The 15,119-nt window shown below is 31.7% G+C and overlaps 1 protein-coding gene across 15 annotated transcripts in view; it reads right to left on the bottom strand.

Moving 5' to 3' along the window:
* The window catches only part of LOC148626695 (peripheral plasma membrane protein CASK-like), a 175,723-nt gene that overhangs the window by 18,598 nt on the left and 142,006 nt on the right, over window positions 1–15,119 (bottom strand). For all 15 annotated transcript variants that reach the window (XM_088570886.1, XM_088570892.1, XM_088570888.1 and 12 more), the window contains 3 exons: window positions 2,557–2,748; window positions 944–1,022; window positions 415–500 (listed from right to left, as the gene is read on the bottom strand). In XM_088570886.1, the coding sequence (XP_088427012.1) occupies window positions 415–500; window positions 944–1,022; window positions 2,557–2,748 (357 nt within the window). The remainder of the gene's footprint in view (window positions 1–414; window positions 501–943; window positions 1,023–2,556; window positions 2,749–15,119) is intronic.

Below are 15,119 nucleotides of genomic sequence, written 5' to 3'. Positions count from 1 at the left end.
AAATTTAAAATCTATGGAACTAAACTGGTAGACCTTTTAACAAGTTGTTATGTAGTTCATAATTATGTAATATTTTATGAATAACCTTTTCATTGAATATATTTTCTTTTTCAAAGAAATTTTTAATGAAAAAGTTTCATGAATCAATGAAAAATAACAGGTAAACTTTTGTAGAACAACATTTCTTGTTGAATCATCTTCAAAAAAACATTTTCTTTTTCAAACAGAGAACACAGACTCATCTATTAGCATAAATTATGATATTTATTATAATCCATACTTGATTATTAGTTACAACTCAAATAAAAAAATACCTTGCAAGGGCAAGACTTGACTTTCAAAGTAACCATCTTAAATGGATATCATTATCAACAAGATTTGAAAATAGAATCATTAGTTTCCGTTTAAGCTTACCAATAGTCGTTGTAAGTTATCAACACTTTGGTTGGAGACATTTACACCATTTATTTCTTTAATTTCATCACCAACATGTAAAGTTCCTGCAGAAAAAATCAATATTGTCAACTTGCTAACACTTGAATGAAGACATACCATAGATCATTTGAAATGACTCTAGGTCATGCAAAGTATTCTCTGGTTAACTAATAAAGACATGATAGTTTTTTTGTATAAAATTTGTAACAGTATGAAATATGCTGTAGAATGGGCAATGAGCATTATATGCTTACAATCACTTGCATTGTACATAATTGTATGTCTGTACACATGTATGTGTGTATTGAATCATAAATTGTGTTTTGTTATTGCCCCTGTTTCCCCATTATTGACATAAAATACACTGAACGTCCCATAATACAACAGTTTGTGAGTTAGCCATTGAAGCTGTATCTTGTTAAAGACGGCTTGTTTTAATCCAAGAAACCTTCTTATAAATTTTAGCCTGCCATTCTTTTGAGAAATGCAAATTTTCTTAATTTGTTACCTTGACGATGAATCATGCCTCCATGGAGTATCCTAGCAACCAAGCACTTCCCTTGTTCTGTTACTTTCAATGTGATGCCCTAAAATAGAGTGAACAGTCTAAGAAAGGTTGAAGCAGTCAAAAACATTGTTCATGAATATTCATAAAACTAATAATTCCCATAAATGGACATGTCACTTACTAATAGATATGAATATGCATGAAGATGTAAATTGTATAGGTAATCCAATTCTCTGATAAACTACCAATTAAGCTCCACATCAGAGAAATTTCATCAAACTGCCTCATAAAGCAAGCAGAAACATGTAATTAATAGAAAGCCAAATTATCAAGTCATAAATGACTAAATAAAACATACATTTATGGAAATTTTATGTCCATATAAAAAGATACTACCACCCCAGACAGCCATAAAGGAATATATTTTTAACTCTACTTTAATAATGGTAAGGAAGAGATCAATACCCTTTACTGTTTCCAACTGCTAAAGATAATGCTTTACAGAATAACTGGATAATTGTACAACTAGTGAAAGCATATTAGTACATTCTGTGTTGATAAAGATTAAATAATGGTTTAAAAAACATAACATGAAAATACTTTCTAAATGTCATATCCAATTTTCCTACTTTGTACAAATTATAGTTATAGGAGAAGGCTTATTAATAAAACCAGAAAATACCAGATATTTATAAAATAGTTAAAAAAAAACCTGTCTTGAAACCAGAAATTACAATGTTTATAAAACAATTCAGAAAACCTGTCTTTATACAGTCCCTAAAAGCTTTTGATATGTCTGGGAATCTAAACACTTCCTTGGCTTGAACCAATAGAATGATTCAATTTAAGAAAACAAAGCTCTTAAAAGGACACCCCCTCTCCCCTGCTTCCCTCTCCACAAACCTATGGTCAAAATATAAATTGAGTCGTCCAAAAGGATACTGATGCAGATTTAACCTCCTGCGACATTAGATACGTATCAAGTGGCTATGGTAAGTAGATGCAGCAATTCTAACCAAATCAGTAAAAGAGCCGCACAGAAATAAAATTTCCATGATATGGCATACTTGTACAGATTCTATCAAATATATGATAAGTGGTCGCTGACAAAAACTATCATGAACATTTTAGAATCAAACCATATGGTCAATTCATAAATAAAAGCCTGTACCACAATATCAAGTGACTATGACAAATAGTTGCAGAGATAAATATTGAGAAAATTTTGAATTCATACCATATGGTTAAAATATATACAAAATCATCGCACAGGAATTTGATGTCACCTGAGTCTTATCTTGCAATATATAATGAGAATAGGGATGGTGTATATGTCAAAGAGACAACCACCCCATCAGAATGAAAATGTCAGCCCAAGGCCACCCATTGGTCTGCAATGAATGATGAGGAAATCCTCATACCACAAAGCACGCTGCAGCTGGCCCCGAAACATCATTATACACAGGTAAAGTGAAAGAGAAACCAAATATGACCATTTTGTAACACCCAGTCTCAAAGTAGGGTATAACAATAAATAGCAGAAAACTGTGATTTCTATGAGGAGTCTACAACAGACAGATTAAGCAATAAACACAGAGACTTTTTAGACTAACCATTGGTTCATCTGTGTTCTTTTGGAACTGTACCATTCTTACTCGGGTAACATTGGAAGACTCCATTTCTGATACAGGGGTTTCAGGTTGTGAATCCCCGTTGAGATAAGGCTGAAGTGGTGGGGGTGTTACTCGTACAGCATCCTCACTATATACTTCATGAGCCACAACATCATGGGCCTGGAGAAGAGCCTAGAATATAAACATAAATTCATGTTTTTCTTATTTTCATACAATTCAACAATCTCTAGACTGGTGTTGTACAGCCAAGATGGTAATTTCATGAATGACATTTTTTGTTCTTTCGTACTAATTGGTTAAACTTTATAGTACTTACAAAATTGATATCATCATGCATATTAATTTGGTGCTCTTTGTCAAAAGTATTTGGAAGTATTTTGAAAAATAAAGAAACAGGGTCTAACATTGTGGCTAATTCTGTTTCTCTGATCTGAATAATCTAAAGCTATAAAATTTCTTGCTCATAAAAAGGAAGAGTAACCTAAAATTTTCTGATCCCTTAAAGATATCATAGCAGTATAATGACTGAATTGTTATATACATCTATCTCAATCAAAATTCTGTGGATAGTTTATCATTCACAGATTACCAAATTTTCTAGATTTTACTTAAGTCCAAACTTCTTTTAAAAACATGGATAGTCAATCAATGGAATAGAAAGAATCGGGGTAAACACTTTCACTAATACCCTTGAATGATGAAAAGCTTTGTAGAGTGCAGCATGATATAACAGCAGCTAATTGATTTTTGTTCACTAGGGGCAAGTGTGGACATAAAATTAGTTTTCAACACACAAGTTCTGCTTTCACGATGCTTTCATAGATCACTTTGAACCCCATAACCTCAAAAACAATTAATAATAGTGTAAATTTACTAGCATACTTCTACAAATAAAATCATTCAAATGCGATGATAAACTTTAAAATACAGTCTTTCAACAAATGACATTTTTAGCCCCTTGACTTTTTATTACTAAAATATAGTGAAAACAATGTTTTTTAGTCAAAAAAAAATTTTTTGCAAGATACAGTACACATACAATGTATTTATACAATAAAGAAAAAGTCTTCATTTTATATTACAGTCAGTAAAATAGTTAACTTCAGGGAGATACTGATAGCGTTGTTTTTTTTCTAGACTGAATGATCATTTCCTAATGAAATACCTGGACATTTAACAGGGATTTAAACTTTCTATCATCTAATAGAAAGTTCAAAGGTCCAGTTACTACCTTTGGAAGTTCATCTGGTGATTGTGATTTAATCAAGGGGAGACCAACAATATCACCTGAAGTTTACTATATAACTTGCTGTACAGTATTGACCAATAAAACCACCTTCACAAATATCCATCTGAAAATTATTAAAAACTTTTTGACTGGCAAAACAAGAGCATTTACAACAAATATTCCCAAAAGGACATTCAATACCACAAAACATAGAAACAACATACAAATCTTTAAATGGTAGTCTTTCAAGCTATTAGCTACAAGATCCATATTCAATAGAAAGTCATTGCATGAAGTCCCTGAAGACTCACAGTTAACAGGACAGTTCACAATTAAACGTCAGTGTAAACAATCTAAGATGATTCATAGAGATCAAGTTAAAGAAAGTTTTAAGTAGCAGTCTTTGTAAGAATCATGCAAAGTCTGAAAAATGTGATACACCCCAAAAAAGGCTACATATTTTTATTTTTGTTATTAAGTTGTTTTATGGGTCTATAATATGAAATGTGTAATTATTCATTCAAATCTGTCTTCTCTTTGGAGATAATCAACATTGAAAATCCAATAGATTCTATTGTATTTGAGTGTAACTTACAAAGTTATCTCCCTTAATTTTGAACTTTACAGTGCATTCTATAAAAATTTTATCTCCTAAGAACACGGGTTATACGAAAAACTGAACATTTCTGTTTACTATGTTTACTTTGGCAATTCAAACAAAATATCAAAAAAAAAATATGGAGCCTTTTTACCCATGAATCACATTTTGCATCATTCTTAGAGTCATTTAAAATCAGAAAAGATGGGAAAACCAAAATATTTCCTGCTTTCTGTGCAAATAAGATTTCAATCAGAAGATAGTAATCAGTGGTAAAAACAAAGAAATGGACTAACAAGACAAAGACAATAACTTCTACAAAGGCAGTCCAAATATTATAGAAAACACCGACAATTAGAGTCTGAAATACAGATATTATTTCTAAATCTTATAGTTAATATTTCGTAAAAAAATAAGTTATGTTTAACTATAAAATAATTTGTTAACAAATTAACAAACAGATCATGATTTAAACCATCTTTGATTTTTTTTCATAACTGAAAACATTCAATAACATACCCTTAAGTGAAGAGAAATAATTCCCTGCCGAAAACTAACCAACTTCTATTTCCCCAAACTGTCTTAGAAATTCCCTTGGATCCTGCTGGACAATTAATAAGATTACACTATGTGACAAGTCGTCTGTTTTTAACAATTACAATAGTCTATAGAAATAAGAATTGTCACTTGCTGTCACTAACAAGGCTCCAAGAACATAAGACTCTGATTGGCAGGGCTTCTTTGAAGAAGTAGTTACATCCCTGGTTTTATTGGAAAAAATTCTTATGACACACCGTTTTGCTCGATGAAATAGTTATAGGATAGAGTCAAAGTAAATGAGAAAGCCGATTAATTATTATTTACACTTGAAATATGCCCGCCATAATCAAATGATATATATCTTAATTAAATTTATCCAACTATAATAACTGATGTTGGTCTTCTCTGGAACTTATCAAGTCTTTACAATTCCCATAAATATTGATTTAGCAAAATGGAGAAATCTAATAAATAAATATACTAGAATAAAATTGTCGGAACAATATCATAACTAACAGTTTATCATTTCATTGAGCTTCGCAAGACTGCAATAGTCTTCGACAAATCAATGTGATTACAGAACGGCCATTTTGTATCGACAAATGCTTGGGAAAACTGTCACGTTTCTGACATATTCATCAGGCAATTAAGCACAATTTTCTGTAAATACCAGAAAATTAATTGTACTGAAATATCCTTAATTGGAGTACTCTCTGGGTAATTTCATTGATCATTGGAAGGGCTGAAACTTAGAAATTCGCTTGAAGAAAAAGAATATTTAAACAATTAAAAGAAAAGGTTTAAAGATAGAGTGAATGCTCTGTCTACAACTCCAAGTAGAAGAAATCTGCTAAATCCATAAATACATTGTTCAACAAAGAATTATTACTGAAGTACAATTTCAAGATTTTGTGTCTAATTATTTTCTCAGACTAGAGGGGCGGATCTGGAAACTTTGAAAAGGGGAGAGGGAGGGGTTTCAAAGTTATTATTTGCTAATTTTTTGCCAAATATTGCACAAAATTAACAAAACTTTCCTACAAAGTGGGGGTTCTGACCCCCCGAAACTCCCATTTTAATCTGCTGCAGCCTAACTACATGGAATATTCAAATGTATCATAGTACCAAGAAAATTCTTTAATGTTAGTTGAAGGCTTTCATAATAACATTTCTGGAAGTCATTACATATTCTAGAAAACATCATCAATATGGCCTTCAGAGTTTCAGAATTCTTCATACCATCATAGATGTTGTTGCCTACTTTAGGCATGACAAACATGTTACAAAAAAAAAACTTTCAAATCTCCTTTGAAAAAAATTTGAGAGTGAGATCTCCCGCTTAAGAATCTCCAAATGTTAACACCTATGTATACCATTAGAGAACAACAATCAAGAGGAAAAAATAAAAACAAATAATTACAATGAATGTTTACACTGTCATTCTAGTATGGATATATACATAACAGGAAGATACAGTACAGAAGTAAGTTGCAAGCAACATCATAAATAAGACAGTTAACCCGTATTACCTAGCAAACAAGAAAATAGAAAAATTAAGGGAGAGGTGTTGTCCTGGCATTTATCCCCGTTATGCCAGAGCTTGCCGAAACTACGCAGACTTTTTGTATCGCTCTAGAACTCTAACAAATAGGCTTCTGGAACAGGGTTATGTTGCTACAAGATTGAAGTCATCACTACAGAAGTTTTATGGTCGTCATCATGAACTCGTGGATCATTATGGTGTAGCCATCAGCACCATGAAAACTGATTTATTCAACGGGTCATAGTTTTCCTTTCCTCATTTGTCTACCCCGGACTTGACTTTTTATGAGCAACTCGGCGGGTGTTTCTAGAAAAGCAGAGGACGCTTACCCTACCGGTGCACCTGGTCCATGCTCCCAGTTTTTAGTGGAGTCCGAGTTGCTCATTTACTTTTGTTACTTTGTGTGTATGATTTTAGTTACTTTATGTTCTTTGTTGTGTATGTCTGTTTTCCATGTCTGGTCTTTGTCCCTGGATTACATTCTTTTGATTACCGCTATAACCTTGATTCCCTTGATTACTCTTCCCCTAACATTGTAAAGATTCACCACAAATCACACGCTGCATCTACACTGCAATTTGCTTTACACAACTTCTAAACTGAAATTATGCATAAAACCCTTATACTAACTAATCAGGCGTCCTCTTATCTGAAATATTGCAGCCATAGTGCAAATAAACGGCTTTAAACCAACGGTTTTATTACTCTACAGCAACAAATAAGACTTACAATAGACAATCTAGTAAAATTCTGTAGTTCTTTTGAGACACTTCCAAGATGACCATAAATTATTCCATAATGACCATTCTAGCATGAGAACTATCAGCACACAGTATTTCAATTATAAAAGATCTGTCTAATACACCAAACTGACCATATAATAGAATAAAGGAAAGCAATGCAACCTTTTTTCATCCATAGACTACATTGGACTTTATCAAGATGAAACATTCTAGAAACAAAATTAGACTTGACATCTTTCCTAAACATTTCAAAGGCAGAAATACAAAGGCAATACATCAATGTTAGATAATTTTGTCTGTACTTCAGATTCAATTTTCATCTGTTACATTTGTTTCTTGAATCTCTGAGAAGCAATCTGTAGAGCATGTCTGCAGGAAAATGGCTTCTGATTATTTCAGAACCATTTCTGGTTATATCTGCATTATGTAAAACTGAATTACAATAAAACTGGTGAAATTGTCTTCTTCAATTACTAACATTTGAAATTTACAGAGCGCACTAGGACTTACAATTATAAAGTGACATTAAGTTATTAGGTTCTTCATAATAGTTTTACTGTCTGTTTTGGTCATTAAGTCAGGAAAACATTTATAAAGTTAGCACTGATTTGAATGAAATTACACAGGAACAAAATAAAACAGAAACATACTGACATTCTTGACCATAATTGATAGACCACGTTATTTAGGTACTTGTATCAGACTCAACTACCATAACTAACTGGAAATATACCTACAAAATTACATATCTGAATGCTGCTTACCCTTATCATAACAAAAACTTCTCTAGTGTCCTAATCTAAAGAGACAAACTGACCAAAAACTTTATAAATACATATCTTAAATATTTAAGGAGCTTTAAAATATAAAGTAGATGTCATTCTGTGTACAGATCCATCAACTATTAAAGTAAGTCTAACCTTGAACAATCAATCAATTACTAGTTTGCCAGCAGAATTTAATGTGTCCATGGGAGTCATACAGAGTTACAAGAATTTATCATTAATGACAAATTTGATTCTCTAAAGAAATAAATTTAAATTTTTTATCTTCAAATGCAACTGATGCATTCTCCAGTTGTCTTTGAAATCAGTTCCTATGTTGTAATTTCCCCCCATTATCATTTCTCTAGGCTTTGATTGGTATTACATATTACAAAAGTTAAAACTGATCAATGACAAAATATATACCAGAGCACCCTAATTTTTCATTCACTCAAAAACACATCTTTAATGACAAGTTGACAACCCAAGCTCATCTAATGTGCAAACTCTAATGCAATTTTATTTATTTATCTATGAGAAAAAAATCAATTTCAAGAGAAAAAGATGAAGATAGCTGTCACATAAATTTCTTCATTTATTTACAATATGATTGTTTTGGGGCCTTGTACATTTCACTACTAAGTATCAAAGTCATAAGGGAATTAAACTGTCAATCATTTAGAAGAAAAACATTGGCCATAATGAAATTGAGTTGTTCTGTCAGAAAACACTTACAGTAGACATTGGGACAACAGCCAAAGAATGGAACCAATAAGTTTAGTTTGTGTTATTTCAGCTGTAATAGAACACATCTTTAGTATCTATCTTATTATCTTGTATTCAAGCACAACAATTCTCAAACAAACATCAGATAAAAAACTCGAAAAAGAAAAAAAAACCTCAACATGAACTTGTTTGCTAGGTTTACCTCAACTCATTCTATACAGTATAAATAGAACATTAACAGGACACAAAGTGACACCTAGGAAGAGGGCTTACATAGGCTTTGCCTGCTGCCTTATCCTTCACACCATGTGTTGAGTAGAATATGGAATAAACTAAGATATAACCTATCAAGTAATGGTAGAAAAAAGGGGGATGGCAAAATATTCAAAATGGCTGAACTCGAAAATGTCATTATGGATTATGGATTAAACTTAGCCTGTATTGTAAAGTACTAAACAACTGTGCAAAGTTTTCAACATAATGTTGATCCTTCTCAAGTTATCATCTGGAAACCATCGATGGACCATGCAGGTCCGGGTGTCAAAAAAATAGCCTGCAGCAGCACTAAGCTTGTCGCAAAAGGCGACTAAATAGTTCTCAGAAACCTAGCCGGGGCCCTGGCATGTAATATGCTGGGGTTGTCAGGCTATAATATGGAAAACCTGACCGCAAACAATAGTGGTGCACCGTGTTGGGAAAGATGCCATGTTCCTCGCACGTTAAAGAACCCTGCTGTGGAATTTGATAGGAGCAAGAACCTTTGCGCTCCGCCACAGGAGGCTAAATTGCCTAACTATAACCGTCCCTCCCTTCCGTCTTGTGGCAATCAAAATTTATCGACCCTATTATCCTTGTGTCCCATCCCTTTTTTCATTTCATCATCATCATTTCATGTTCATTTTATCAACCCTTTCATGTTAATCGCCTGAATATAGCTGAAATATTGCTGCTAGGGCGTTAAACCCCAACAAACAAACAAACAACCCACCGGTGGACAGACAGACAGATGGACAAGCAACTTTTTGGAGGGTTTCACATTATACTTCTCCACTTCCTGTGGGTATGATTTAAAAAATGGGTCAATCCAATGAAACAGGAAGTAGGACAGCAACCAAAACTGCTTAAATTGTAATCAATTCAAAATGTGACCAAATTTGGATAATTAGAATGGCTGTCTGACAAGGTGATTCAAATATAAAGAAATGAAAAAAACATTGGACTAAAAAAAGCAGGACACAATTAAATCAAATTAAATCCAGGCAGAGACTTATGTTCATACATTTCTTAATCCTTTAATAGATCTAATAGATACTGTAATCGACGAGTGGAAGTTGGTCACCGGAGGTATTCAAACACTTACATTTGGTTGCATTCTACTTCAGAAAACTATGGGGAAATTTCTGCCAGAATTTTTACACTATAACTAGTTCCAAATTTGTTGACAATATAAAACAAGGAAATGAACATAGAGTTGTTTTAAGGACATAAATGTTTTTGAACATTTAGTTTCATCAATTATCTTGAGATATAATGTATCACATCCTACCAGCCTTTTAACCAGACCTATACTTAAATTCCTTGCATATAGATTTTTACACCAATAAAACTAAACCTAAATATTCAACTCCTGTAGAAAATACATTTTTGTTGGCAGCTGATCATCCCATATTTTGGCAATATCTTTTTTTAAATAAATATGATTTTCAACAGTTTCAAACTTACTGACAATTTTTTTTATGAATTCATGATTTTTCCCCAAATAAAAGAATTTTGGTGTTGTGCATATTTTTAATTTTTTTTTTTTTTTTTTTTTTTTGGGGGGTGGGTGGGAAAGGGTGGGGGTTAAAACAAAATTTCATGCAAAAATATACATTTTTCAACTGTTTTTGGGAAGGCTGTTGGCCTGTAGTGAATGTCTCCTCCCCCTCTTAATGTGCCTTAGCAAACGGAAATTCTTCCAATATACTTTTCATACATTCAAACAATAATGAATCCTAAATCTTTTACTTTTCTAAAACGTGATGATAAAACTATATCATGAAACACACTTATATTACTCTTTGAAGCATCTAATAAGACTTTTAATTCTTCACATAAACAAAATTGTTACGGCAATTACTAGATAATAGTCGAATTACTCAACAGTATTAGTTGTTACCTTTTTTTTCTCTAATCACCAAGAAATAAAAAAAACCAATGAATTACACAATATTTCCCTTTTGTTTCAGTCATTAAACATGCAATTGATTAAATCCATCATTCACAACCCTAAAACAAACAGAAATAGATCTTTCCTTCCATTAAATTATGTCAAATCCGAAAACAAATTACAGAGGAAATCCAGAAATATGATTTCAATCAGTGTTTTCTGGTTACACAAATCAATATTTCTTACTACTAATCAGACACTGTGATGAAAACACAGATCTTTGACAATCAAAATATAACTTTATGTTCTTCCATCCTGATAAACCAGGAAAAACTGACAAGAAAAAGAGGAAATTGAAGAAAATATAAACTAACAACAGAATCTGAACTGTGATTGGTTAGAAACAAAACAATGGGTTTAGCAGACTAAAGTTTTACGCTTGTTTTGTTCTAGCCTAGACGTAAATTACTAATGCTTTCAAAGACAGCTGTGACACAATTATAGAGCCAAGATATATAATTGTATCTGTCTTCTAGGAATAGCTTGGATAATTTAATAGGGGTATGTATGCATTATAGGTTTCAGTCTTGTATTCTTTTCCCCATAAGCTTTTATAGTATACCTTAAATTTTCATAATTTTTCAAAATATAGACAAGGAGTTTCAATCTAACTTTTGACCATGTTTTTCAATTAAGGAAATGTCAAAAATAATTTTTATGCCCATTTTAGAAAAAAAGGCACGAACATTGGTACACCAGGACAGGTCAAACTAAAAATAGACTTTTTCTACTTTCACTTTTATTTTGAGTTCATAAAATAGACCCCTTTTCTGAAGCATTATTTTTCATGAAAATACAGTTTTTCCTCAAAAACAATTTTTTTGTGTCATAGATTGATATTTACCCTGAGCTTGTGATGAAAAATGATAGTCATTTACCAAGAAACAAAAGCAGAAAAAGGCAAAAAGGAAGCACACTATATTTTTTAGCCTCCATGTTTTGACGTACATCGCTCAGGAATATGTAATACAAGACTGATACCTATTACTAATAAAAACTTTTAGATATCTTTAAATGTTGTTGCTTTTCAATAACTGTGTTCAATTTCCAACTTAAAGACAAAACAACTCTGTCCACCTGCTTTCTGGTGAATTTTTGTTCCAATTTTCATATAGGTACCCTTTAACAGTATTACGTCAAATATCTCAAATTTTGCCATAAAAAGACAAGTTTTGATAAAAAATAATTTAGTCACCTTTTTAAACATCAACGGCGGTCTGTATTGATAAAACAAATGCCTTAACTATTCCATGAATACCATATTGTTTCAAAATCTCAATTTTTTTGCCCATATTCACAAAAAGTCAAGTTTGGACCCTCCCTTTTTAGCCTTAACAAAAGGGAGCCTCTTGATAATTTAAAATCTGCTTCTTTAAACAGCCAATTGCACAAAGTTGAAGTTCTTGTTTACACAAAGGTAAAATAGAGTCATAATATTAAATATTTATCGTTATTTTAATGAAAAAGACATCTTAGTTAAAAAAAATGCTGATTTTCAGTAAAATTTGGTACCCTGGGCATGTATAAATGTAATCGGTAATTACATAAGAAGAAATATCTCACAGACACAGATAGACATTTTGCAAGAACAATAAACAACATGCACAAAAAACATCAAAGTTTCTACTTACTTCACACACTATTGAAGAAAATTCAGTTTTTATATGTCATTACCACCAATTTTTTATAAGCCACCTTAGAATTTGAGTGGAAGTACCATTAGACATGGTCATTTATGAGATAAAAAATATTTCATTGGTCAGTTTTCACTTTTAGTGAATCAAATGGCTGTAGTACAGCACTTCTTGAGCAGTAAAAGTAGAATAAAAGTGAAAATGCAAAAAACATTCCAGTTTTTATATGTCATATGTAACAAGTGAAATTCCACCATTTTCAAGTCTCTACTCCAAGTATTAAAAATGTCCAAAAAATCAAAACTGTTTATAATTCAGCAATTCAAGTCACACTATTTATTTCTTATATAGTTGTGTTGAGAAAACTTTTAATAATAACAACTGCAATCCATTGGTCATATTTAATCTATAAAAACATTGCTAATTTCCAAATTTAGTAAAAATATGCCATAAAAGTAAAAAATGAGGCCTTGCATCACTTTATTCCATTTAAAGTTCATTTAGTATAAAATATGATATATTGTTGTTTGAAAGCTTCTAGGATAATTGAAACAAACTCACTAAAAATCTCACTTTCCACTGAAATTGTGATAATCAAGTCTCAGTCTTGTATTCTTTTCCCCATAAGCTTCTATAGTATACCTTAAATTTTCATAATTTTTCAAAAAATAGACAAGGAGTTTCAATCTTACTCTTGACTGTTTTTCAATTAAGGAAATTTTAATTTTTTTTATTCATAAAATAGACCCCTTTTCTGAAGCATCATTTTTCATGAAAATTCAGTTTTTCCTCAAAAACAATTTTTTTGTGACATAGATTGATATTTACCCTGAGCTTGTAATGAAAAAAAAAAAACAGAAAAAGGCAAAAAGGAAGCGCACTATATTTTTTAGCCTCCATGTTTTGACATACACCCGCTCAGGAATATGTAATACAAGACTGATACCTATACTGGAAAACTCAGAAACATGAGTAGCTCCCCTTTTGGAATAGCAGTCTTTATAAAAAATCTGAAAGGAGAACAATCATGCATGTCAAAAACCCACAGAATTTACTCTCAAACAGTCATCTTTTTCATTTGGTTGTCACACTTTCTAGATAAATACAGATTGTGTATGAAATGGACTCTTTGCAAGAGTTATTGTTCTTGACTTGGTTGATTACAGCAGGAAGTTTTCTCAAAAATATGATTCTGAATACAGAAAGGACTATCGTTATATAAAACTACACATTTATCTGTATGTAGACTGGAAAGCATCATTTGTTCCACCATGAATAACCTCTACGATAAGTAGAGTCAGAATTTTATATGGACTGTTACTTACATAGCTATGAATAAATTAATAGAGTGTTGGCCATAAATCATAAGGACCAACTCCACATAAGGACATTACAAATATTTCAACAAGGAATTTCAGTCTTTCATCTCAAGCACCTAGTAACTGCTTAAGTCTGAATGGGCAAACAGAGTTGTCAAACACTCTTTTTACTAAAATGTCAATTCTTTAAAAAATTGTACAAGATAATTAGACCACAATTTGTCCCAATAAAAATTTTAAACCTATAATCCTTCATGTAAGACAGTTATGTATAAAATTCACTTTTAGACCAATCTAACTGATTTTGTCTACTTTACCCAGCTTCTTGGCCACATTACTTAAATTTTTATGCATACTTTATCTTCTTAATTTTAGGGTAAAAAAATAAAATAAAAGAAGATTCTCAAAGGAAATGCTCATAATATGGTCACTTGCAAGTCAACAAATAACAAATTAAAGGAACATAACTCCCAAAAAATTACCTAATAAATACAAAATTTTTTAATTTTAAAATTATCACCTATATTTATCTTGAAATCATTATCATTATTAAGGTGTTTCATTGCATATGTTCAGCCATTTTTGTCAGATGTTCAGTCTGGTTTTATCCATTTCTACATAATTATTTTGAGCCCAGTGACCCTTAGTTTTCATTTCATAATTTCATTAAACACACCTTAAAATGTTACTTGAGAAGTTTTGATTAAATCCTTGTTATTTCTTCAGGATTTTTAATAGATAAAATCTACTAAGACAAAACCTACAGAAAGTAAAGAGAAATCCTTTTCCCACCAAAATATCAAATGCTTATACATCAAAAACAAGTACAGTGCCCATAATTTTTACTGCTTACATGAAAGGCTTAAAAGCTTTAACAACCCTACGAAATTCTTGTTATTCCTTAGCAGAGCAGCCAACCCTACATCCATGGTTTCCTTTAGAAAGAGTAATCAAGGGAACCAAGGTTATAGCAGTAATCAAAAGAATGGAATCCAGGGACAAAGACCAGACATGGAAAACAGACATACACAACAAAGAATATAGAGTAACTAAAATCATACATACAAAGTAACAAAAGCAAATGAGCATCAACTAGTTGATTTACTCTACATCCATGGTCTCCTGTAGAAAGATGGACTTGTTGATGTACCCTAAAACTATGGTCTCCTTTGAATAATGGACTTGTTGATGTACCCTACATCCATGGTCTCCTTTAGAAAGATGGACTTGTTGATGTA

Source organism: Perna viridis, chromosome 2, assembly GCF_037379345.1.
Source record: "Perna viridis isolate PV_CMFRI_1.1 ecotype Kerala chromosome 2, ASM3737934v1, whole genome shotgun sequence".
NCBI classification, from domain to species: Eukaryota; Metazoa; Mollusca; class Bivalvia; order Mytilida; family Mytilidae; genus Perna; species Perna viridis.
The sequence above is the reverse complement of the archived record's forward strand: the minus strand, read 5'-3'. Positions and strand labels throughout refer to the sequence as shown.